General features: G+C 41.8%; 1 protein-coding gene across 3 annotated transcripts in view; it reads right to left on the bottom strand.

Annotated features, from left to right (window-relative positions):
- Positions 1-796: 796 nt before the first annotated feature.
- Positions 797-26,870, bottom strand: part of LOC132216519 (broad substrate specificity ATP-binding cassette transporter ABCG2) — a 48,902-nt gene continuing 22,828 nt past the window's right edge. For all 3 annotated transcript variants that reach the window (XM_059665776.1, XM_059665785.1, XM_059665793.1), the window contains exons 6-16: positions 24,978-25,135; positions 21,973-22,124; positions 20,376-20,480; positions 19,226-19,479; positions 14,336-14,418; positions 9,003-9,092; positions 7,936-8,060; positions 6,956-7,110; positions 4,199-4,288; positions 3,315-3,397; positions 797-1,008 (exon numbers count right to left, since the gene is read on the bottom strand). In XM_059665776.1, the coding sequence (XP_059521759.1) occupies positions 861-1,008; positions 3,315-3,397; positions 4,199-4,288; positions 6,956-7,110; positions 7,936-8,060; positions 9,003-9,092; positions 14,336-14,418; positions 19,226-19,479; positions 20,376-20,480; positions 21,973-22,124; positions 24,978-25,135 (1,443 nt within the window). In that variant the 3' untranslated portion in view covers positions 797-860. The remainder of the gene's footprint in view (positions 1,009-3,314; positions 3,398-4,198; positions 4,289-6,955; positions 7,111-7,935; positions 8,061-9,002; positions 9,093-14,335; positions 14,419-19,225; positions 19,480-20,375; positions 20,481-21,972; positions 22,125-24,977; positions 25,136-26,870) is intronic.

Here is a 26,870-nt window from a genome sequence, read left to right as displayed (position 1 = left end):
GTCCAGGATCTTTTGCCATGTTCTCTCCAGCGAAGTTCTTCTGTCTCTAGGTTCTGTGTAGGTTCTGTGTCTAGGTTATGTGTCCTGTTGTCTTGTTACATCTATATTTATACCAGTTGATTCCAATCCTATCAATCTCTATTCCAAAGGTTAGGGCGTTTCTTATCTCCATTCCAGGGAGTAAAGATTATGTAGCTTAAGCATGATTGTTTGTAGTTAAAGTGATTAATTACCCGCCTGGCACTTAGTTAAGGGGTTTTATTCCCTCCCTAACTTCAGGGGAAAATCCTTACCTGGGGAAACAACCTTTCTCAGAGAGGTGACCTTAGTTAAAACACATAGTGCCAAGAAGGTGAGCAAACATATTAAGAACAGTATGCCATATATGCCAGGTCCCTTGAAACAGCAAGGATGGACCGGCTCCCGGCAGCATCCAGCATCTGTTCCTTCCACACCTGGCCCAGCAACCTTCGCCTTCTCTCCTGACCCTGCTGGTCCTTCAGGCCTCAGGCTAGGACAGGGAACCAGGGGTGGGTGGCAGTGGACGCAGCCCCTTTCCTAGGGGACCCGAGGGCCGGCTCTCTCCTCGGAGCTGCCAACCAACCTCGCAAGATCTCTCTCCCTCTCCCCCTCCCCTGTGCACAAATTCATGCACCAGGCCTCTTGTACCACTAGATAACGATGGGTTATTTCATGTACAATTCAGTTCATTGTGATTTCTATGATGCTTTCTGTTGGAAATGATTTTGGCTGAACAATAATATGATGGCAAATGAAAAGACACCCAAAAACTTCATTGAATACATAAATCAAGATGCTCTTTTTAATGTATAGATAGGCCATGTACATTCAAAAGAAATTTAAGTAAATTTTTTAAGAAATAACAATTTTAGGTAGGCAATTGCAAGGAAGATAACGATCATGCATGCCAAGGCTACATGATTCTTCCACAGGCCCCATGGTGAGAGATCGATGCCCTGGTTTACCAAGAATTCTTCTCCGGTACATCTGAAATTCAACAGAAAAGAATATGACTGCATTCTTAGCTTCTGTCCAATTTTACTCAAAATAGTTGCTGTTCCTTAAAGAAGCCTATAGATTACCAAGTCTGAAATAACTATCCCTTCATATATAACAGGTAAAGTCAATGAGTACTTACAATTCTGCTAGCTATCAGGATAAGCAGCCTGCATATCACAGTTTAGTTAACTCCTAAAACAACTCAGTGGGGTGGATATTATATACATTTAAAAGATGAAGAGACTGAGGTTTAAGGAACTTGGCCAAGTCCACAGGCTCACACTTTGAACCAAGTTGCTATCCATTCCAGATTCATTTGGCTCCCAATCTATGAATTGCTCTCTTCAAAGGCAGAAATGTTTATCATGTAAATTTTCACTTGCTCATGAAAGGAAAATCCTCTGCTTCCACAGATGACACGTAGGCCCTTGCAAACATGGTCAAGGCTCTTTATAGAGCACAATAACCACAAATCAGCCACACAAAGGAACACAAAACTAGGAAAAGAGGTGGGGAAGAGCTTCCTGACTGTTGCACTCCCTCAGCTCTGGGACAAAGACAGGGATGAGCCTGGCAGATGCTCAGCTACAGGACATCACCGCAGACCCAGGTATCAGGTGAGGCTCAGAGAAGCTGAAGTAGAGCAGGAAGGAGGAGCCCTGCCACGGGTCAGATCAGCACCCGGTACTAAAAATAACGGGCACAGCCACCATTCTTGTCTGGTACCATTGCTGTGTGACTCCTGGAATTTAGCAGTGCTGAAAAATGTCACACCCAGATCAAAAGAGGGGGTGGGCAGGATAAAGAAACTTTCTCTTCCTCCGTACAGGTTTCCTGGCAATACAGTTGACCCCTGAACAATGTGGGGTTAGGGACACTGACCCTCACGCACAGTCAGTAATCTACATAAAACTAGATCCTCCCATGATTTGACTACCAATAGCCTCCTGTTCATAAAAGCCTAATTGTTAACATAAACAATTAACACATATTTTATATGTTACATGTATTATAATTGCATGTTACCATTAGCATCCTTACTCCCAAACTCCAAAGTTTCTTCCTTTACCTCCAGAAATCGTTTCCTAAGCCCATTTCTCCTAGGAATTACTTCTTCTACCTCTGTAATTTACCAAATAAATGTTCTCTTACAGTTTGGGTCTTGCTCTGAATTCTTTCCTAGCCAGAAGCCAGGTGGCCAGGTTGCTGAACCCAGGTCTGGTCTGGCCCCACTGGTCAGACACCTGGTGCCCTTCCCGAGGCCTACAGTATATTGGATACCATGACTCAGATTGTTTCGTCCCTGGTAAGCCAGTTGTCCTCCCCACCTTGGCTTGAAGGACATTACTGTGTTCTCTTTCCTCCTGCATCTTTTCCTCTGGCCATGGGGTTCTCTCTTTCTCTGTGGATTGCCGCACTGTGGGCGCATGGGTCAAGCACTGAAAAGCCATTAAGGTGCTCGCTGCTAAAAGACTCCCATGACAGGATGAGTTGGTCACGGACTGGGCAAGTTTGCACTAGGCATCCCACGGATTGCAAGGCAATGTCCATGTACCCACAAACACTGTGATGTCACAACAGGCCCTTCCCTGCGGCTTTCCCTGTCAGCTTACTAGTTACAATGGAGAGAGAGAGAGAGAGAGAGAGAGAGAGAGAGAGAGAGAGAGAGAGAGAGAGATCCTTGCCCTTTGGCTGGAAGGATGTTCTTTTCTCCCCTTTCTCTTCCTTCCTTTGTGTCTGAAGTTCAGGCTGACATTCTTTCAGCTTTTTTAAATCCTTAAGGTGAAGCTAAGGGTTAAGGGTTGAGAGACCCTAGGCTACAGATAAGGGTCAAGGTAACTAAGGAAGGGGGCGGAGGGGGGGCAGAGGGTGTGGGGGAGGGGGGGAAATGGATGGTTGCTTTTTAACTTTGGCTTTTCAGTTGGGATTGCTTTCTTAGGGTCTAAACAGGACCTTTTGCTGGATAAATGAGAGCCTGCCCTAACCTCACCCTGCTTGGAAAATAAGAGCCAGCTGGCAGTTTCCAATATTCCTAGAGAAGGCCGACAGGACTTGCCCTCTGGGCCTGAGGTGCTCTCTGGCTGGCTGGCCCAGCTAACATATATAAGTCACTAAGAATCTTCTCTGGTCCCTGAAACCAACTTTTATGAGAGCCTCAGGGATAACTTAGGGACTCTCCTTTCACTTTGAGGGGCATCTGCTGTCCTAGGCCAATGTCCCTGAAAGCACTCATACCAGCTCAGCCCAGTGGCCTTTCTCTGTCACACCAAACAGTAACCAAACGCATCACTTACATTGCAAAGTCACAGGTACTGTTTGCTGTGACATTGAGTCCCGGGCAGAAGTCTAGTCCCAAAAATTCATTATGTTGCAAAGCCTATAACACAAGAGGGAGTGGGAACAGGCAAGGTAAACAGGTTTGAATTTCAAAGCTTCCAAAGAATTACCACAATCCCATCCTCCTAGTTTAATTCTTTATTATTTCTGAAACCAAACCAAGCTTCACATTCACAGTCTTTGTCACACCAGAGCAGCTAAAATGATTGTTCTTGGTATTCAAGAGGCCTATGGTTAAAAGTTTGGCTTCTAATACAAAGGAAATAAATTATTTGGCAAACAGGGAAGACCTTTGGCTATATTACCCCACAGCACCTTCCTCCTCTCTCCCCAATGTTGTAACCCCAAAACACTATAAACAAAATGATACAATGGTTCTCAGTGACTATTTTTAATTTATGGTAACATCTTTTGCACTGTTCTTGTTTGTTTTAATCAAAACAAGTTGTAATTCTTGGGAGTTGAAACTCAATTATTCTATATTAAGACAGACAGTTTTCACTGGAGTTAGATTCTAAAGCCAATAATGGCTGTGAATAGTATGTGGTCTTCGTATGGTTTTTGTTTTGTTTTTTAATTTCCCTTGCAATATAAAATATGGAGTCTAGAAAAACAAACTGTAGTCTAGGCTCCCATCCTCTCATGTATTTCGTTACTAAACTGAAAACCAACATTTTTTACATCAATTGGTCAATCTTCCTGCTTCACCATGAGTTATCTCCCCACCCTTCACCTCCCTCACTCAGGAAAGCCAAGTCTGGGGACATGCGATGGTCAGGCTGCTTCTGCTAGTCCCAGCTGGGGAACAATGGACTAGTCACAGGGACAGAAGAGAACTTACCGCGTAGCCATACCGAGGAATGCTCAAGTACTGGAGCCATGAGAGCCAAGGCACAACGGTTGTGAGATTGACCAACAGCCCTGAGAAAATCTACAAGAGAGAATCCCAGCAATCAGAACTGGGGGAGTGATTCATGAATTCTAAAGCTTACCCTCTTCAACCCCCTACAACCCTGTAGACATTTCTGCTAAGGCCAACGCTTTCTTAAAACTTCTTCCACGGCTCTAAAGGCTTACCATGTCCTCTTTGCATGTGTATTCCTCTTAGCCGAGGCTGTTTGTGGCTGTGAAGGAATGACAACGTATCTATGTTTCATTGTATGGGAAGATCCTTAATTGTCAAGGCTTTTACTCTCTGTAACAGCACACAATGGAAGGCCATGGTCCTGACTGTTGTAATGATGCAACCACTGTGTTCCCACCAGTGGACACACCAGAACGTATCCTGAGCACCTGGTGGGCCTCTATACTTCCTTAACACAGGAAGCTTTCTGACCACAGGGTTTGCATTCCGTCTCCAAATGACTTTAGGAATAACTTGGGGTTTAGAATGGATGCTTAAAATAACCCAAAGCCTAGATATAAAGTGGCAAACTGCAGCATAAAATATGGTCAAGACCTTCATTTAAAGATACCGAAAGTAGCATTGCCATGGAGAGCCAGGAAGGAACGTTCCAGGAAGAGATGGCTCCATAAAAAGAGGCTCATACAAAACTTCTCCTAACTGGCACTCTGGATGTGGGGATGGGCATAACAAGACAATGATGTTGGTGTGACTTCATTTTTGTTGTTGTTAATCCTTACCCGAGAACATTTTTTTTCCACTGGTTTTTTAGAGAGAGTGGAAGGGAGGGGGAGAGACAGAGAAACATCAATGTGAGAGAGACACATCGATCGGTTGCCTCCCACACATGCCCCTACTGGGGCCAGGGATCTAGCCTGCAATTAAGGTACATGCCTTTGACCAGAATAGAACCCCAGACCCTTCAGTCCACAGGCCAACACTTTAACCACTGAGCAAAACTGGTTAGGGCCATATATTTTAATTTGATCTAACCAAGTGTTCAGTATATAACATCTCCTGGTAAAACACGATTTTATATGTGGTTTTAAAAGTTCTATATAAGTCAACCAGGGCCAGGGATTGAACCTGCAACCCTTCAATGTGCAGGTCAACACTCTAACCATTTAACCACACCAGCCAGGGCAAAGGATATTTTATTTATTGGATGGCATTATAGAAAAATTGTGCAAGGTTTATCACTTTCTCAATAATGTTTAGATTGGTAGTTTTCAATGGCCAGACTGTGCTATTTACAAATTTTTCACGGCCTCTACTCCTACTCTAGCAGAAAGGATACATGTAGTAAGCAAATAGGCTAAGTGTTCCTGTTTACTTGATGTAATATAGGGAAATGTGCTAAATCGACAATTCACTACCTTTTTTTCATTTCATGGCACATATTAACTAGGCTCTAAAATTCTGTGGCACACCAAAAAATATGTTATCTTTTTTGCCTATCTGACAAACAAGAAAAAACAGGTATAATTTTGAGTCATTCACACCAGATGGGTATTGTTGTGTTGGCTGTGGTCATTTTTTTATTTGATAATATAAGGGAAAAGAGGTCAATGCCCCTGATTAAACAGTTGGGTATTGTATGTTGTAAAAATTCTTGCATCTCACCATTGTGCCTTTTGTGGCACGCCTGTTGAAAATCGCTGTACTAAGTGGTTCTCTTCACCTATGCAAAAGTTAGGGCATGTAAGATTAGGATTAAGTAACCATTAAAAAAAAAAAAAAAGGTAACCAGAAATATGTTGATATAAGAGAATGTCAAGGACCAAAAAGGAGAGGACCTAGTATTACATGGACTTTGGAATATTTCACTATTTTTAAAACACTCCTTTTCAAAATAGAGGAGTGACCATGCCACACACTGTTCTATTTTTCATGGAGCTTAGCTTCTCCCTCGGAAAGTATTTGATCCAAACAAACCCTCTCAGCTGCTGGGGAAATAAGCCAGCAGTTCTCTAACACCAGCACAGAAGTCAGGCTATGAACCTGCCATTTCTATGAGGGAAACTTCCAATCAAAATTCTTCTAGTTTTGCCCTGGCCGGTTGGGCTGGGTGGTTAGAGTGTTGGCCCATGGACCAAAGGGACGCCAGTTCAATTCCCAATCAAGGACATGTACCTCAGCGGCAGGGCAGGTTCCATCCTCTGCCCAGGTCAGGGAGAGTATGGGAGGCAACCAGTCGATGTGTCTCTCTCACCTCTCTCACCTCTCTCTCTCTTTCTCTCTCTCTCTCTCCCCCTCCCTCCCTCCCTCCCTCCTTCCCTCCCTCCTCTCTCCCACCTTTTCCCCCCATTCCATTCTCTCTTTAAAGATCAATGGAAAAAATATCTTGGGGTGAGGATTAAAAAAAGAAAAAGAAAAATACTTTTCTGGTTTTGAAGTTCCCAGTCATCAAGGTTTCACTGTATGTCACCAAGAAGCATCTTTTGAAATCTTATTTGTAAAAAAATGTTAACTAAAGTTATAGTAACTAGATTAGAATAGTAGCAAAAGAGGCTGGGTAAGGTCGAGAAAAAGCTGGTACATTCTCTAATATAAGTTATATTTTAACATATGGCTTCCTTAAAGCTAAGAGTCCCATTGACAAAATCCTCAAAGCAGGTTTTCCATGACAGGTAAACTTTTGGGAAGGAAGGAGGGGAAATAATTGCTTCTCAGAGAAGCACAGTTCCTACTCACCATCATAAACACAAAGGAGATGGTCATGAGAAGGGTTGCTATGGATACCACACTCTGACCTGCTGCTATGGCCAGTGCCATAGAACTGGCCGCGTAAGCCACCATGATAAGGGAAAACATCATGATGAAGAAGGCCTCCACCGTCGGTTTCAATCCTGAGGAAGGAAAGAGGGGGTTAATCCAACCACCTACCTCACTGTGTATTGGGAATTGTTTATTGTGCAAATATTTTGAGAAACAGTTATCAGAATGAAAAGTTCATCCTCTATCCAACAACTACCCTGAATCACCAATTTCCTTGCCCCCCATATAACTGTACAGATTGATTCTGTTTTCTTTTTTATATGACTGCATAAGCACTGTACAACATAACACCTGTGCTCCCTGTTGTGCAATTATTACCAATTTCTGAGTGCTGAGGTGGGGGGCTGGAGGCTACACACCTGGCCAGAATTCTACTGCCTTCTCGCTAAGAAGGTAACTTGTCAAGAGCACATGCTTTCCCCCCAGATATCACCTTCCTCACAGTTTGCTGTAGCAGTGACAGTGAAGAAACTGGGAGATCAGGATCCCATGACCTCCAGGCGTTTCACTCTCAGAGGGAGTGCTGCCAGGTCTCTGAGACAAATACCACAGAGCTTGGGATTGAGGGTGGGGTTAAATGAAGTTTCAAAAAACTACTGTATAGCTATAATGGGGCACTATTATGGGTCATACACTGTATTGTGTATGATATTGGAGCAGCCACAAGAACACTAATCAGGAGCTGAGGATCCAGGTACTATGCCTAATTGTGTATGGCACACCCCTTATTTGTAAAATGGAGGCTTAAACTCAATCAGTGGATCTTGTCCTATAGTGCTTTGTCAAAAAAAAAATATATATATATATATATATATATATACACATGCTTGCAAAAAGAAATTAGCTTCCTCTCACATCCAAGACTACAGAAACATAATTTTTACCTTATTGCTTACCTAACAAGAAATATGTTATACAAGTAAATATAACACTTGGTAACATCCTCATTGGTAGTAAGTCAGATAGGAGTTTCCCAAAGAAATAAGATGATACTCTGTAATATCCACTGATATATTCATGCCTAAAAAACAAAAATGCACACCATGCATCCCACTTTAGTTTAAGAAGGCACAGGCCGGATGATTAAACCATTTGCTGTCCTGATTTCTGCTGCCAGCAGGGGTCTAACAACTACAGCTTCTCACATCCTCCAGGTCAACCCACCACCTTCACCCAGTCAGCATCAGGCACTATCTCAGGGGCACGCCTCCCCTGAGACCTGGTTCCCGAGAGCTCTGTGCAAGGACCCCTCTTCTCATTCTAGGATTCCCTCCCAATGCCGCCCACTTAGCCCTTAGGACCCCCACTCCAGGTAAACACGTCCTGCCTCTCCTCCCTCTCCTCTGACTGGGTTTCCGTGAAAAAGAACTTCAGTAGCTGCTCTCAGTGGTCACACAGGCTTTGCTTTCTCCCCACTTCTGACTATGAAGAAGGCGGTGCTGCTATTCTCCATGCTCCCCAAGCAGAGCTTTGGGTCACTAAACCTTCTCCTTTCATTCTCATGATGAAGGAAAACATGGTACTTCTTCCTTCAGTGATCATACCTCCCAACCTGTCAGCTATCAAATCCTGTTTTCTCCCCAATGAAGACCTAGGTCCCTCCTCTTTCTAACATCCTCCTCCGGTGAGTCCAAACTCTTCCACAAACTTTCCCTCTTTCCCTCTCTAACAATTCCTTTCCTCCAGCTTGTAAATATAGGCAAATCTCTTTCAACTTCTTGCAAAAGATCCTTTTCAGCCTTTATCTCTTACATTCTCTGTACCATTGCCTTTGCAGCTATACCCTAATCTTTAAACTCCCCTTTCCCTTGGGCTCATGATGTCCCTCCCAGCCCCAGGCTGCTTTTCTCAATGAACACTGGTAATCCCAGGGACCAATCCATGGCCAGCTTCTGGATGTGACCAGTTTGACCAACAGCCCTGACACCGGACAGCGCCCTTCCCGGAACAGAGCCACGCTCACATGAAGAGCTTCTTCTCCACCACGAAGAGCTCCACGGCTGTTATGCTGCTGAAACACTGGTTGGTGGTCAGGAAGAAGAGCACCCCAGCTCTGCGGAGAGAGAGGGGAAGAAAAGCACTGCGTCAGTTACACGTTCTTAGGTCATTCCCACCTGCTGAGCTGTTTCCTCACACGATAAATGTCAAACAACTGTTCAAGTTAGAACAGCGAGGGAAGGGAAGTGTGAGTCCCCACAAGTCTCTCTCCATCCCACTGTACCACAGTGGTGCCCCAATTCACAGCCCTGGGTAGCCATGGATTGAACTGTCTCCCCCAAATACCTATGTTGAAGCCCTCAAGGTGATGATATTTAAAGGTGGCATCTTTGGAAGGTACTTAAATTTAGATGAAGTCATGGGGGAGGTCCCTCATGACAAGATTAGTGCCCTGAGAAGGAAAGGGGGAGACATCAGCACTCTCTGTGCCATGCCAGGACTTAGCAGGAAGGCAGGAAGCAAGAAGAGGGCCCTCATCAGAAACTGACCATCTTGGCACCCAAATCTCCAGAATTGTAAGAAATTAGTTTCTGTTGTTTAACCCATCCAGTCTGTGGTTCTTTGTTATGGCAGCCAAGGTGACGATTACCTAGGTCATAAAGTGCTGCCACCTTTAATATCAAGTAACAAAAACACAAGTACCACCCTAACGCATGAACAGAGAAATAGTCAAGTAAAGCTTGCAAAAGTTTAAAGCCTCTCTTAGCCACTTTTTAAAGCAAAGAAGGAACTAAGACATGAGGATGCAAAATGGAAGAGTGGAGTGATATCTCTAGCAATATCTCCTTATATACATTCACCACACAGTAGTTAGAAGAACCTTCATATTATTCTGGACAACCCACTCCATGCCTTCCAATGTGCTCAAAATGTAAGCAAATCTCTCTCAGTAAAATAATTAAGGTCGAAAAAGGAAAGTACTCAGTCTATCTACACTTTGATAGAAATATAAATTTTATGAAAGCATGCCCACACACCTGAAACAGTGTTGGGCTTCCCTGGTATGACCAAACAATTTAATTAACATTAAGGATGCCAATTGAAACTAGGAGAGGAAGTGGCACATTATGTAAATCCAAGGGTACAACTCCAGAAACAAAGAGTCTGTAGATACTCATTGTCTCTACCAACAATAATCTATACATACAAAAGTCTAAGCAACTGAATGACCAGAATGACCAGTCGCTATTATGTGCACTGACCACCAGGGGGCAGACATTCAATGCAAGAGCTACTCCCTGGTGGTCACTGCGCTCCCACAGTGGGAGCACCACTCAGCTGACCGACTCTTCCCGGCAGCCACTCCCTCAGTAGTCCTGCATGTCCAATCTCTGGAGAACAGGCCAGGCACCGACAGACCAGTGCCACGGCATGATCCCAACAGCACCGCTAGCCTCTTGGAAGTTGGCCTCAGACACTGCGGCCACTTCCCCTCCCTAGACACTCTGCAAGGAAGAAAGGATATAAAAGCAGCTGCGAGGTGACTCCCAACAACCAGCACAAACGTCAGCAGGACGGATCCAGATTCTGGGCCAGCAGAGACGTCCCACCACCCACCTGGAGGGTCAATAGCATCCTGCCCCCTACCCCCCACCCCTCTTGGGAACCAACCCATGCATGAATTTCATGCACCAGGCCTCTAGTAATGATAATAAAGAACAGAACTTAGGCAATAGTCTGATTTCAAAGTAAGTGTTTATACAATAATGAATAAATGGGAAATAAACAGGCCCCGTACACAAGCAGCTATGCAACTTTTTAGAATTAAAAACAAAACAAAAAAACACCTAATATCAAAGGAAAAGCTAATATCAGAAACATGGGACATGGCAATATTCTGCTCAATTTGTTAATCGAACAACACAATAATGTCAATACTGAGTCTGTACTAGCAGATAGTGAAATTCCTATTAAATCATAAGATAATTTATTTTATAGTAAAAAACAGTTTTTATTTTTAAAGAATTTACTGTATTCTGATTCTGCCTCTAGACTTTTCCAGCCTGTTGTCCCACCCCAGATCCTGAAAGAGCGTCAGCCACCAGCCAGATTTCCAGCTTCCAGTTGGCCCTGCAACCCACTATCCAGATTGGCATGTGCCAATAATTGACTCTATCCTGCTGCCCTTTCTCCTGATTAATAAAGGTAGTAGTCAAGGAGAGATTGTTGATAGCAACCAAGACTTCAGTTCGGTCCTGAACGGGTTTTTCCAACAATTGCAACTGAGTTTTACTTCAGTCCCTAGTTTTGTTGTGCCACTAAAAATGTAGACAAACCATAATTGCTTAATGCATAACATCGCTTCCTAACAGCCCCTTCACTTCTCAACTTTGGACATTAAGAGGTCAGCATTTAATGGTGATTTTTAAAAAGTACAGTAGATAAAGTTTAAAATTTAAAAACAAAACTGCCTGTCCATTGTACAGATTAGAGTAAAAACAGACAGAGCCTCTCCCTGGAATAATTCATTCCCAAAGAAGAGAAGCAAAGCATTGGCCTCCAGAGAAATTTCAACTGATGAAAATCTGATGGCAAACTTAAGTCAATTAAAATAAATCCAATGTTCTATTTCTACAGAAACAGCTAAAGCTCTCCTTTATTTATCTGGATTCTTCTCCTAAGATCTTCCATGGCTAGAATTGCAGTGCCTCTTTAAATTACAGTTAAGGACAGGTATCCAAATGCTTTTTTCCAAATGCTTCCCACTGCACAACACAAAAGGTGCAGAGACCCCAATCCTGTGATCAGTTAAAATATGGCATCTGTAAAGGCACAAGCCATTAACTACAAGCCAGTTTGGAAACTGCAGGTAAGAGCACAGCCCTCAGGAAAGGGTAGAGAAAACAATGGCATAGCTCTGAAGAGGCGCTGCCATAATAATCTCATTGTAGAATGACACTATCTGATTCCATCCAGGAAATATATTTTTTTATTTGAGTGAGAAATTTTTATGCTTTTTCTTTCTTGCATAAACAATCACCCTTTTCTAGACCTCAGCATACATTCAACTAAAGCCACTGAAACCTGCGGCAATAGCAAAATGGGGATAATACCACCCACCCCTCTGGGCAGGAGAGTGAACTGAGGCCATGGGTAGAAAGCATGGAGCACAGTGCCTGACACAAGGCAGCTCTCGATACCCAAAGCACAGGGGACTCTGCTGTCTGCAACTCGCTGAGCACCTGTACTCACACATGTCATGAGCCCATTGCAAAGTCTTATCATGAAACAATATTTTTAAGGGCACAATGTGACTGGAACTCAGAAAGGTAAACTGAGTAAGTGCTAAGCATGTACCACAACCACACACATGAAGAGCCTAATATCCAAGTAAAAACCAATTTAAAAAGTAAAAGCTAATTTCAGGAGCATGGGGCCTGACAATAATTCAGATCAATTTGTTAAGTCTTACATCTAATAGTAGTACAATAATGTTCACAGTGATTCTGAACTAGTAGGTAGTGAATGAAAATCCTTCTAAATTACAAGAATTTATTTTATTATAAATACTTTTTGTTAAATATTTTAATGTATTCTAATTCTTTTCTGGTAGTACTCCATATTACATCAAACAAATAAAAAAAAATAGAATGGACATTAACTCAGACAGCAAAACTAAAACATGGATAAATGCCGGGGTCCAGCCCCAGCGGTCCAGGGGTTCCCAAAGGTGTGGACGGAGTCGGCGAAGAATGTTCTACACGGAGACAGCGTTCAGAACTCTCTAGCTCTCCTTAGTCTCCGTGGATCTTCCTGTGCCTGGCTGAGGCTGAGGCCACAGACAAAGATCCCGAGGCAAGCTGAGCCTTTATTTTATAGTCAGAGGTAAACAAGGTAGCGGTTACCAAAGTTACACTGTTCTTGTGAGTTTCACTTGTTTACACTGTTCTTGTGAGTTTCACTTGTTTTTGTTCTTGCTGCACTTCCCTCAGCCCATTAGCTTCCCAGGTAAGATCTAGGGAGCGTGTGTAAGAGGACTGTGCCCTCTAAGCTTGGACTTGTTTGTGACTTTGCCAACAGGTCAGTCCGAGGCTTAACCCTATAGCAGCTCCCCACAGATAAACTGGACTAAGAGAAAATTTAAAACTGTATGTATTAAAGGACACTATCAACAGATAACCAACAGAATGGGAGAATATATTTACAAATTTATATCCAGGAAGGGTTAATAGCCAGATATATAAAGAACTCTTACAGCTCAACAATAAAAACATCCAATTAAAAAATGGGCAAATGGCTTGAGTAAGCATCTTCCCAAAGAAGACATATAAAAGGCCAATAACCACATGAAAAGATGCTCAGCATCACTAATCACTAGGGAAATGCAAATCAAAACCACAACGAGATATCAATTCAACCAATTAGGGTGGCTATTATAATGGGGGAGGAGGGGGAATGACAAAAATAAACAACAACAAAATAAAATACACACACACACAAAAAATAACAAGTGTAGACCTGGTTGGGGAGAAATTGAAACAATTGTGCACTGCTGGTAGAAATTCAAAATAGTGCAGCTGCTACAAAAAAGAGTATGGCAGCTCCTCAAAAAAATTAATAGAATTATGAAATGATCTAATAACTCCACTTCTGGGTTTATATCCAAAAGAATTGAAAGCAGAGACTCAAACAGTTTTTACTTATACACCCATGCTCATAGTAAAATTATTCACAACAGCCAAAAGGTAGAAACAGTCCTTATCTCCATGGACAGATAAATGAATAAACAAAATGTGGCGAATAAAACAAGAAAACAAAATATTACAAAGGTATATTATTCAGCCTTTAAAAGGAAGAAATTGTGACACAGGCTACAGCATGGATGAACCGTGAAGATATTGTGCTAAGGGAAATAAGCCAATCACCAAGGACAAATACTGTATGATACACTTATATGAGATACCTACAATCGTCAAATTCACAGACAGAAAGTAAAATGGTGGTTCCCAGGGCTGAAAAGGCGGGCGGTACGGAATTGTTCAATGAGTGCAGAGATTTACTTTGGGAATGTGGAAAAAATGTTCTGGAGTTGGTTGGTGGTGATTGCACAACAATGTGAATGAAATGAATGTCACTGAATTACACACCTAAAGCTGGACAAGAGGTTAAACTTTATGTTCTGTATATTTTACCACTATATAGAGAGGAAAATTAAGCCTCCACACAGCTTTCAATTCACTGGCTTATCCTATTTGTCAATTCATCTTCTATTTGTCTGAAAAGCAAATTCTTAATGGAGTTTCATTACCTTGGAATAAGTAACAGCACTTTTTAAAACCAAGATCCAAATGTACTTACCTATTCTGGATTCCTGTAGGGTCATTTTTTAGATCATAGAAAATGGCACCTATGACCAGTCCCAGGATAATTGTTACGATTACCTTTTCAAAATGAGAAAAGAGTTTCAATTAAAGGTAAAAAACTTAGCACACCATTTACTATTACAAATATATATGGCTATATAAGCAACTCACTCCATTGAGATAGACACTTTAAATGGCTTGACCAAAATCCTTGGGAAAATATAAAACAGTAGATGTTATTAGACTGTCTTCTAAACTAAAATAAAAATATCTGCTGTTGGGGAGAATGAAAGAGAAGGAAGTAGGCTATTGGAAAAGCGAGATTCCTCCGGGGGCTTTAGGCACTTCCAGTTCAGGGGCCAGTTCAAGCTGCTGGGCCTGGGAATGCCACGGAGACCAGAGAACAGCGCAAGCATCTAGCAAATGGTTCGGGAAGGAAAATAAAATTCAAGTGGCTAAGAGTTCTGGCCTGAACTCTCAACTTTTGTACTAGAGAACAGTCATTGTTTTATAATATTTCAAGAGGTTTAAGTGAAAACAGGATATCTTTATTCTTAACATTAAAGCAAATATATCCTTTAAAGCACACACAGCAACATTTCTAACAATGGAATTTTGCTCAATTAGGAAGTAGGGGTAAGCGGGGAACCGCCTTTCCTACCGAGGGGAGTCTCCATCCTCCATGGAAAAATGCATTGTCACTGTCAACAAGGCACTCAGCCAGCTTTCTCTGAGGGCACCGAGTGCTCCCATTACCCATTCTCCGGTCACTGCTTCTCCAGCAAGCACAGCCCTTAGGGCCCACAGCTCGCAGTGTAGAACTCAGCTGCTGATTCTTTCCCACTCTTACTACCTTCACTTAGTCCCTTTGATGAGTCCTGAGAAGACTGGATAAACATCACTGCTGTTCTTAAGACTGGAAAAAATGTCTCATAAGGACACTTCTATAAGCAAAGGGTAGAGGGTTTTTTATGATATAATTTACTTGAGGATATCCTACTTATTGTGCTTTAAAATTATATTAAATATAAAAGATAAGAAAGTCATCAAAAGAACATATCCCAGTAGGTATCTTGAAACCTTCCAAGTAAACAAAACAAAACAAAACAAAAACCTCAGTCCTACATCTGTGCAATGCTATCAGACTTGAAGTAACTTGCCAAGCACACTCTAGGTGTGGAGCAAACCAAGTTGGAGAACAGGACCAGGATCTGTGAAGGCTGATTTGTGAAGACCACAGTCTAGAAAGAATATGGTTAGAGATGGCCTTTAAAAATTCCATTGCTAATAAGAAATCTGACCAAACTATTTTACCCTGGCATATTTTAATTACCTCAGAAAATACTGTACTTCATGTCAACAGATCATGCTTCCGAAAGAGGTGATGATGACATCACCAACACGTATGCATGAGCATGTATCCAAGTCTATAGTTTCACACAGTGCTACTTTAAGAATACTCTGACTTTTAAACTGGCCACTCCACATGCTTTGTTTCTTTTGCATTCAAACTTGATATTTTATACTAACAGATTATCAACATTATCATTAGGATGTTTTCTATCTTTTATATTTAATATAATTTTAAAGCATCTACATGATTCATTCTTGAGTTAAGAAAAAGAAAACAGACAGAGTAAACATGTTGCACTATGAAACACGCAAAGACCCTGCCTGCGTATCTGTGTATCTGGCCTCTATTTTGTATAGAAAAATAAATCCCCCACATGTATGATTCCATCTTTGTTCAAATGTATTTACCAACATTTCTCAAGGTAAGCTCTGAGGGATGTTTATAGCCAAAACTAATCCAAAGTCAAATATTTAATATGCTTATAGAAATAATGAATCTCCAAGAGATATGGTAATGTTTTTCAAATCAGTTTGATCAGAACAAACTTGGCACATTAAATGAATATTAAATCTTCTTATACAGACAATTTATTCAGTCCAAGATCTTCCAAATACAACCTCTGGTTAAATGTATTATCAGAGGCAAAGTCTGAATAGTTTAAATGACTAGTTCAAACCTAAGTACAGCTGCAAAACTGCTATAAGACTTATCAGCAGGAGGCCATAAAACATTTTTATAGCTGCGCATTCAAACACTTAGAGAAGCAAATGACATACATGCAAGTTTAAAACCCAAAACTAGGGGTCAGAGAGCTAATTTCTGTTCAGTCCATGAGATGACAGCAGTTTTTGCCATTTTTAAAAAAATATATTTTTACTAGAGGCTCTATGCACAAAATTCGTGCAAGGGGTTCAGCCTGGCTGCTTCGGCCCTCGCAGCCCCGGCTTTGTTGGGAAGGCTTTGTTGGGAAGGCTTTGTTGGGAATGTTAGCATATTATGCTTTTATTATTATAGATTGATTTCAGAGAGGAAAGGAGAGGGGAGAGAGAGATAGAAACATCAATGAGAGAGAATCATTGATTGGGTTCCTCCTGCACGGCCCCCACTGGGGATTGAGCTTGCAACCCAGGCATGTGCCCTTGACTGGAATTGAACCCAGGACCCTTTAGTCCACAGGCAGATGCTCTATCCGCTGAGCCAAACCAGCTAGAACTTTACCATTTTTTTAATTGTTAAAGAAAGAGAAAAAAATATTTTTGACACATAAAATTTATAGAAAATTCAAATCTCAATATCTATGAATAGTTTAATTGGAGCACAGCCACTCTCGCTTGTTTATGAATTATTACGGCTGCTTTCTCCCTAAAATGGCAGTTGACTTCATGACACAAAGACCACATGGCCTGCAAAGCCTAAAACATTCACTATTTCGTCTTTATAAAAAAAGTTTGCCTACTCCTGCCCTAAGCTAATATTCCAGTATTCACAAATCTGAACAAGAGCTGTACCAACCCTCCCTCCGCACCCACTCCGCAATCATCAGGTGCTCAGAGATGCAAGGTTCTATGCTACTTCTATGCGATTGCCAGGGCTCTGAACATGGTTAGAATTTCTTTTGTGGAACTGAGTTCACTGAGGAGGCAAATAGGCTGAGCGTGTGACCTGGAGGTACTAGGCCTGGGGTTTGCCGCTGAAGGGAGCCCAGCACCAGAAGATGCGGAATCGTGGTGCAGCAGAAATAGCTCCACACTCCAATCACGCCCTGCCCAGAGCTGCCATATATATGACTTGGACAAGACGCCTTAAAAACACTTTTAGAGGCAAGAGAAATTGCAGTTGTTTTCCAAGTAAAAAAAAAAAAATATGATGCGTAAATCACACTAAAGAATGAACTCCATTACAGCGTCTCACTGTTGACCATTGAGTAATCAGTTGACCTGATTCACCAGACTTGTTTCCAAATGACAGCAAATCCACTCTAAAAGAGTAGACATTTACACTTGGTTGATAGTACACAAAAGTGCTCATGTTCTGACAGAAGTGCGAAATAGCAAAAATGCCTGGAGCAATTAGCAGTACATCTCAAAGAGGGATCGAGGCTCTCGGTATTAATACTTAAAGGGCAACAGTACTGAAGTAGGAAAATTATGATGCATGTGGTAAATAGTCAATAATGGTTCATAACAGCCAGCTTTGTGTCATCTGTAGGCAGTCAACAGAAATTCCATAATGGGTAATAAAATTAACAGAAATAGTTGTCTAAAATCATTTTCTTAGAGAAAAACTAGAAATACTAGGGTTTTATATGACAGTGGGTTTAAGGATAACAAAAACCATAAAGGAGTAATAATCAACAACTATCAACAGCACCAGCCCAAAGACAAAAAGAACATTATTTCATCTTAATAAAGAGAAATTTAATCTGACAATGAATAGCCTTATTTAGTGGAAGTCAAGTTTGCTTACTACCTTTGTATTCATTGCAAAACAATTTAGGTGTCTAGTGCTCGCCTAGAATAGAATCCCTAAATGCAGGTGAGTGATAAGGAACAGCATTTGGCTTTGGCCAGTGTGGCTCAGTTGGTTGAAGTGTTGTCCTGTGAAGTGAAGGGTTGGTGGTTCGATTCCCAGTTAGGGCACATACTCAGGTGGCTATTTCCATTCCTGGTTGACACATCTGGAGGCAACCTATCAATGTTTCTCTCCTCTCTCTCTCTCTCTTTCTCTCTCTCTCTCAACCTCAGGTGAGGATTGAAATATATACATAAATAAAAGTAATGAGCAGCGTTTGCACACAGACTCTCCTCTCAGACAGCGGCGGCCCCTCCCACACTCAGGTGCACTCACTGACATCCAGGTGAAGGCTTCCCTGATCACCTGATTTAAAATGCAAACCAACCCCTCTCCCCTCTCTCTCCTTCTCCTTCTCCTTTCCTTCTCTTCCTTTCTCCACTTACCTGCTTAGACTTCCTCCATGGCCCACTCATCCCTCTGCCACGCTATATATTTTATTTCTGTATGAGTTTAACAGCTGTCTCTCCTCAAAAGAAAGTATGCTCCAGGAGCGCAGAGATTTTATTTTTACCCATTTTGCTCACTACTGTGTACAAGCTCCCAAATGCTGCACATGATCGATAAAAACTTGTTGGATAAATCAGAAAATGAATATGTGCAGCTACCAGGAAACCACAAATGTGGCTAAACAATTCCTTTACTTAACCATTTTGCGAAGGGGGGGCGGGGGGGGGGGGCGTGGAGGGAAGCGGGGGTTACAAAGATGACCTCTTATAGCTTGTCTAAATCAACAAAATATCTGAATTAGGTAGTCAAAAAACAAACACTAAAAAAAAAGTTATCCACAGTTAAAAACTTAACTGTGCTTTGTTTATTCTATTGACTATTTCCATATCCCAAATAGAGTGAGGTGGAAGTGTTGGACAGAAGAAAAGTATAATCTGCAATAGACTATATCAGAATCTAATTCCCCACATGAGTATTTCACAGCATAATTAGAAGAATCTGTCAGGTTACCTGAGCTATGGAGGCCTGGGGATTACCCAGTAAGTTTTTGAAGGAGCGCTTGGAAATCCATCTGAGTTGATGACAGAAGGAGGTGGCATAGGTGATCTCCTTGAAGGCTACGCTCTTCTTCTTCTGTTTCTGACCCCCTGAGAGTTGATCTAACTCAACTTTCGTTTCTCTGAAGAAGGCGGAGTTGACATAAAACTCAGCTAGTTTTTCTATGAGTGGCTTATCTCTCTTGGAAGGCTCTTCAGTCTCCTTGACTTGGAATAAAAATGGACAGGGAGAAACATTAACAAAATAACTGATTTAGCCCATTTTTCTGGAATCCATTTCTTGGATTTTTCCCTAACACCTTAATTATAAGTTTAAATATAAATATTATTGACCTGTCACTGCTTTACACATTAGAAAAACAGTTAATTGCCAGACTACTTTCATAAACTTATAGATAGAGCAAACCCACTGATAACTGTAATATTTGTACTCTGATTGTTTTAAAATAAAAATCTTACCACAAAGAGCTATATTTCTTAATATAAAACCTGGTCCCTGCTTTCTATTATGTACAAATGCATAAGTAGCTAAGTTTCTTCTTTCAAAACAATGTATTAAAAATGAGCTTATTTTTTATGAAAACTCCCCTTAGAACTGACACTATCATATCACAGCACTCATGGGCAACAAAATCTGTGTTGACTGATGCTAAAGACTGAATACATGTGTTCCCCCAAAATTTATATGCTAAACTCTATCCCAAATGTGATGTTATTTGAAGGTGGGGACTTTGAGGAGTGGTTACATCATGAGGGTGGAGCCCTCCTGAATGAGATTAGTGCCCTTTTAAAAGAGTCCCCTCTCCACTTCCACCAGGCAAGGAGACGGTAGTCCAGCTATTAACCAGGCCCTGGGGCCCCAACAGACAACAATCTCCTAGCACCTGAACTGTGAGAAATAAATGACTATTGTTTAAGCCACCTGGCCTGTGGTATTCTTGTTACAACAGCTCAAATGGATTAAGACAACTGGTATCAGAGGGCATCATTAGATTTATATGTTATATAAATTCACAAAACTATATTTCAATGAGCTGCCATACTGCTGAACTTCAGGCAGTTCAATTAGGCAATAATCTGCGACTCTTGACAGATTCACATACCTTCACCATCTTCAACCTCTTTGTTTAATACCACAGCAGAGGAGTCCCCATTAATGACATCCAGGAAGAAGTCGGCAGGGTTATTATAGGGCTCACAGTGGTGACCTACAGAAGAAGGCAACCCAGGCAAATAAGAAAAACAACACATATGTTAAAAAAAAAAAAAAAGCTGCAACTTGGGACTAATGCTCCTTAAAACAAGGCAACATGCAACGGCAACTAAGGCACGGCAGGATCGTGTTTGGGAGAAGCCAAGAGTATGTTCTGCTCTCTGGGATCAGCTAGTGACTACCGCAATGCCAGTACCCACGTTAGCAATGACTGCTTCTCCACCTACTGAATTCAGGTCCAAATTATTACCCCTTATGCTGCTATAGTTCCAGCAAAGAGAACAAATCACCAGAGCAGCACTCTCAAGAGGACGTGCCCAGCATGGCACACCTGAACGCTTTACCTTCACTTCTTGTGCCTGTTCTTCTGAGCTCCACTTGGCCTATAGTCTTCTCTCAGATTCATCTCCCCTACAATCCCCAACGCAAGTATCCTTGATTTTAAGTAACAGAGATTATACAAGAACAATTTTTAAAAGATAGCTAGGGAATATTTAAAACTATAGTTAGGGTCATAGAGCATCATCTACAATAATATCAAATATCTCTAAAATGAAGCAGACTGCATGAGTCATAAAAAGTAATTATAGCCTGACCAGCATTGCTCAGTGGTTGAGCATCGACATATGAACCAGGAGGTCATGGTTTGATTCCTGGTCAGGGCATAGGCCTGGGTTGCAGGCTCAACCCCCAGTTGTGGGGCAGCCGATCAATGATTCTTTCTCATCATTGATGTTTTTATATTGTCCCCCTTGCCCTTCCTCTCTGAAGTCAATAAAAATATATTTTAAAAAATAAAATAATAATAATAATTATACCTTGTCATCTGAAATAGAACCAGGCAACCCAGAACTGTCAGAAGTATTGGTCCATTAAAGTAAGACTCAGAAGTAGTCATTCTATTAACTGGTAAGTCACTCATATCCACTCAAGGACTAAATCTTCAATAAGTCACTCATATCCACTCAAGGACTAAATCTTCAATCAAATGTTACTACAAAATTAAGCAGCATCTCCATAAATCCTCATAAAGGCAGACCAACATCCCATGCAGGGGGAAAAATGATACAGCTTGATCTATTATATATATGGTTAAGAAGACAAATGATTTGGGGGGAAAGGGCGGTATTAGGCCTTTCCAAAAATGTTCAGTTAGACTAATAACTGATTATGAAGCTAACATATTGAACTGTTAGGAAAGGGGCACTAGAGCTGGTAAGCAGAACAGTATAGGCTCAGTAGAAGTAGTCCTATACATACACAAAGTATGCATGCATATTCAAACAGGACAAAAAAGAGACCTAAATGATAAGCCAGCAGTGCAAAATGAAGACAAATTCTAGCACCAAACTGACCAAAGATGGTCTGGAGCGGTGGAAACCATGTTATCTCTACTCAAAGATCAAGCAGCACTCTGACCACCTCTCCGCTCTCTTTCAGGATTCTATTAAGGAAGGATCTCACTGCATGAAAGGGTGTGACCATACCAGCTGATGCAAAGTATCCCAAGGCCTCCTGAGCAGGCCCATGGAACATCAGTTTTCCTGAGGCCAATAAGGTGAGGCTATCAAACAACTTGAAGATGGAGTAACGAGGCTGATGAATGGAGAAGATGATGGTCCGTCCCTGTTTAGACATCCTAAGGTAAAAGTGAGAAAATAATGAGTCATTCAACATCTGAATCAAAAAAAAAGTTTATTCCTACCTTTAGCTAATTTCTTCCTGGTTCAACTTGATTTTCTCTTACTAACATCATATCTCATATTATCTCTCTGATAGTTAAGGGATCTATATTCAACCCTGTTATGAAAGCCTGAAGTTTCCTTTTTTTCTTTTCTTTTTTTTGGCTATGTACATAGGATCCTTTATTCTCCAGAGCGATACATGCTACAGTGGGTTGGGCTTGCACCGATGTCCCCATATGTACAGAACGGAGTAAAGTGGGTCTCTGACAAGTCTGATTTGCCTTGATGTGGAAAGGCAGATGGGGCGGATGGAACCAGGGATGTGTTCAGTCCTGTGCTGGGTCCAGTCTGGACTGCAGGGTCTAGGCAGCGTCCCAGGTGGTCACTTCCAGGAAGGGGATGCTGCCGGGCTTGGAGGGTCTTCTGTTCCATGTCTTCTCCTGGGCGTCTGTATCTCCCCATCCCAGGCAGTTGCTCCTGGTGCAGGCAGGGTTAATCCAGCCATCCTCCGTTTCACCAGCTCTACATGTTCTGGGTTCAGGGGACTAGAGCAGCGGTCGCTCAGTGCTGTAGCTCCCTCATCTCCCTTACTTTCTAATGATGGGTCTGGCAAATAAAGCCCCAGGGCCTGTATCTGATCCCAGGTATCAGCAACTACATCTTCTCTATCCCCTGCTGGTGCCAGCGCCACCTCCTCTGGTTCAGGATCTTGGTTTAGGGGCTGGTAGGAGTAGCCAGCTGGGCCAGTCCTGGTTTCTTCTGGCTTTTCCTCAGGCTCCTCACTGCTCCAAACTCCAGTGCTTTCTGTAGGGCCCTGGTGCGGCCCTAGTTCCTCAGTCTGTTTAGGGAAGATATGCTCAGGGCTCGGGGTCTTCCCCTAGAACAGTGATGGCGGACCTTTTGAGCTCGGCGTGTCAGCATTTTGAAAAACCCTAACTTAACTCTGGTGCCGTATCACATATAGAATTTTTCTGATATTTGCAACCATAGTAAAACAAAGACTTATATTTTTGATATTTATTTTATAGATTTAAATGCCATTTAACAAAGAAAAATCAACCAAAAAAATGAGTTCGCGTGTCACCTCTGACACGCGTGTCATAAGTTTGCCATCACTCATCTAGAACTACTGCGGCCATCTAGGCAGGGTCCACTCAAAGTCCACAACTGAAGCCCTACCTTCACTCAAGACTAAAGTTTCTTAAAGTGTGTCCCATAAATGGTCTAGAATCCACTAGAGCAATAAAACTACAGATTCCTGGACAGTCTTCCCAGGCCTATTGGGTCTATGAAATCCATATTTTTAACAAGCACCCAGATAACTTGTATGTTCAAGTATGACAGCTTATTATGGACTAAATATTAAAACAATATTTGTATGTCCTTGTTTCTATAGAAATTGGTGTTCATTCTTCTGTCCTAATAGTAAAATTAACATTACTGAATACTTACTATACCTTTTTAAATATTTATAGATAACCTCATTTGAACTTTCACAATATTGTTATGAGACAATAAGGCAGTACTGATAGTACCAAGAGTCTTATAAACTTCATTTTACAGATAAAGTCTAGAGGGTTAAGCAACTGGCCCAAGGTGTCACAGTTGATAAGGGGCAGGGCTGGGATTTGTTGGCCCATGGCCAAAACATTGCTAAACAACCTTTACACAGGATTTATTACTTATGTGTCAAAGAAACAAAGGCCAAAAGTACTATTCAAAAACTATCATAAGTAAAAGTATTTTATTAATAGAACTAGAGGCCCAGCACACAAAATTCATATGTGGGTATAATCCCTAGGTCTGGCCTGAGATCAGGGCCATCTTCCCTGGCTTCCAGAAGCTGCCTCTCCCCCCCCCACCCCCGCCCCATCCACCCCCAGTTCCCTGTTTGCCATCGGGAAATCGGAGCATACTGGCAGGGAGGAGGGACCGAGAGGTCGGCCATTCCTGCCCGCTTACTGGCCCCGCCCCACCATGGGTTGCCTTCTGTGTGTGGGGCAACCAGCAAGGTGGGAGCCTTAGCCTGGCGCCACCCACCCCCTGCCACCACCCACCCCTGGTTCCCCATTCGCCATCAGGCGATGGGAGCCTGCCAGCCAGGGGAAGGGACCGAGAGGTTGTCAGTGCACCTCATAGTAACTGGTTGAGTGGTTGTTCTGGTCATTCCACCATTAGGGTCAATTTGCATATTACCCTTTTATTATATAGGATCATTTCAATTGAAGCATTTTCTAAGTACCTACTATATGCTAGCAGTGTGTACAAGTTTTGTTCTGTTTCAAAAAGAATCAGGTCAGTAAATCAATCTTATGTCATTCTCAATAATCACACCCCATGTCCACTTCATGAGCCAATCCTGTTGGTTCTATCTTGAAAATAAATCCAGAATCCACACACTTCTTACCACCTCACCCCTACCATCCTAGTCAAACATCCTAGTCAAGGCCACTGCTCGCCTCAGGGCCACTGGCTGTTCCCTCCAAGGAGAACTCTCTTCCTCAGATCTCCAGATCTCACTCACAGCTCACATGGTACATCAGTGAGGTCTTCCCTGACCATCCTGCTATGTAATATGGTACCTCCCTCCTCCGCCATATCAGCCTTCCCTATCTATATTCTTACCCTGCTTCATTTTTCTTGAAACACTTATATTTGCTAATTGATTGTTCCCCTCCAACAAAGAAGGGAGAAATGTTTGTGTGTTGTGCTCATTGCTGAATCCCCTACACCAAGATTCATACCTGGTACAAAGCAGGGCATCAAATGTTGGATGAATGTAAGAACAATGTTCCCATAGCACTTACCTCTTCAGGAGCAAAAGGACAGCATTAGCTGTGCTTGAGTCTAGGCCAGTTGTGGGCTCATCCAGGAACAAGATGGATGGATCAGTAATAAGCTCCATTCCAATACTAGTCCTTTTTCTTTCTCCTCCAGACACACCACGAGTAAACTGAGTTCCAACCTAACACACAAATGTTATCATTATTAACAAAAACAACCACAGGCACTATTGTTTGTTGAGCTGCTAACAAGTGCCAACCCTATAAGAGGCACTTTGTCTGGTGTCCTCATATATTCTGAACTGCAAGTAAATGAGTATCTTGGAGAAGAGATAGGTTTCTCTTTAAGTAGACAAGTAAACTAAGGCTCAGGTCAGAGCAGGCTCCTGGCTAAGCCAGATATGAAACCCATGCTTTCAATAGTTCTATATGTTCCTTTTCAAGTCCAATATTTAGTTTTAAGATCAGAAGTTAGAATTTAAAGACATGGCCCAGACATAGTGAAAGCACAATCCACAAAGGATGATAAAGATAGGAGATGAATAGGTGACAGCATCTATAATATATTAGTTTCCTTACACTCCTCCCTTTCTCCCCCACCAAAAAAAGTCCTCCAGTGGACTAAAAAACTAGGCCTTGGCAGCTAATGTGGATGGTCACTTTCTATCATCCACATTAGCACCTCTAAAATCACCATAAGGCCTCCCAAATTGACCCTATCTATACTCTAACACACCACATAATACCTGACTCATTCTTTCAAACAAATTCAGAGGCAGAATATTCTACAGGTGACTGGCGCAATCTTTTCAACCAGTCAGTGTCACTGTGTGTGGTGGAGGAACAGGAAGGGTTGGGTGAGGCAGGAGGTGGGAAACAACTCTTATAGTAAAAGTCTCCAAAGAGATAATAATCATATGCTACTCATGCCCTTGATTATATCCTATTAAAAATTGAGCTATAAAATACATTTAAAAATAACTGGGATCTACATAGTTGATATTAAGATTTTAATTATGTTAGTTGATAACGGTATTGCAGTAACATAGGCAAATGTCCTTTTTAAAAAGATGCATAGCCTGGCCAGAGTGTCTCAGCTGGTTGGAGCACAGTCCTGTGCACCAAAGCATCGCAAGTCTGAATCCAGTCAGGGCACGTACTGAAGGCAACCAATCAATGTTTTCTCTCACATTGATGTTGCTTTCTCTCTCTCTCTCGCTCTCTCTCTCTCTCTCTCTCCCTCCCTCCCTCCCTACCTCCTTCCTTCTCTCTCTCTAAGTATGTCCTTGGGTGAGGATTAAAACTAAATAACTAAATAAATAAAGCATAATAAGAACTCAGGGGTGAAATGTGACATTTATAACTGTCTTTAAAATATTTCAGAAATAAAAAACTAAACCCATTCCTGAAAAAAGATGTTAACAACTGGGAAATCCAGTATATTAATTACCCTGGAATCGTGTCATAACTATAGCAATCAGACTATTCTCCCTACATTTCTGTTGTGTTTAAAATTTCATAAAAAATTAAAACATTTTTATGTATTATTTCAGTCAATTTGATAAATTTATTCTAAGGGAGAGAACAACTGCCTTCAACTTATTTTGCTTAGAAATCCAAGCAAGGAACTCAGGTGATGACGGCCTCACGGTAAAGGCAGAAAAGCACCTTAGTGGAAAGAAAGAGCCCCAAAAAAGTGAACCCAATCACTCATAAAACAAAAATAAGTGGTACATGGTAGCAGCTCAGAATTATTCTTCCAAAATACACTTTCGGAAGACTGAAAGCATCAGGTGAAGCAGCAGCCAGCAGAATACCCCACCTTCATGCATGACCCCTCAGTAAGGGATAGCGCCGGGCAACTGAACTAGAGCCATGACAGCCTGAAAAGCTCATCTTCACCCAAAGCATTGATGT

Source organism: Myotis daubentonii, chromosome 1 (assembly GCF_963259705.1).
Source record: "Myotis daubentonii chromosome 1, mMyoDau2.1, whole genome shotgun sequence".
Lineage (NCBI taxonomy): Eukaryota > Metazoa > Chordata > Mammalia > Chiroptera > Vespertilionidae > Myotis > Myotis daubentonii.
Note: the sequence above shows the minus strand (reverse complement) of the source record. Positions and strands in the feature narration are given on the sequence as shown.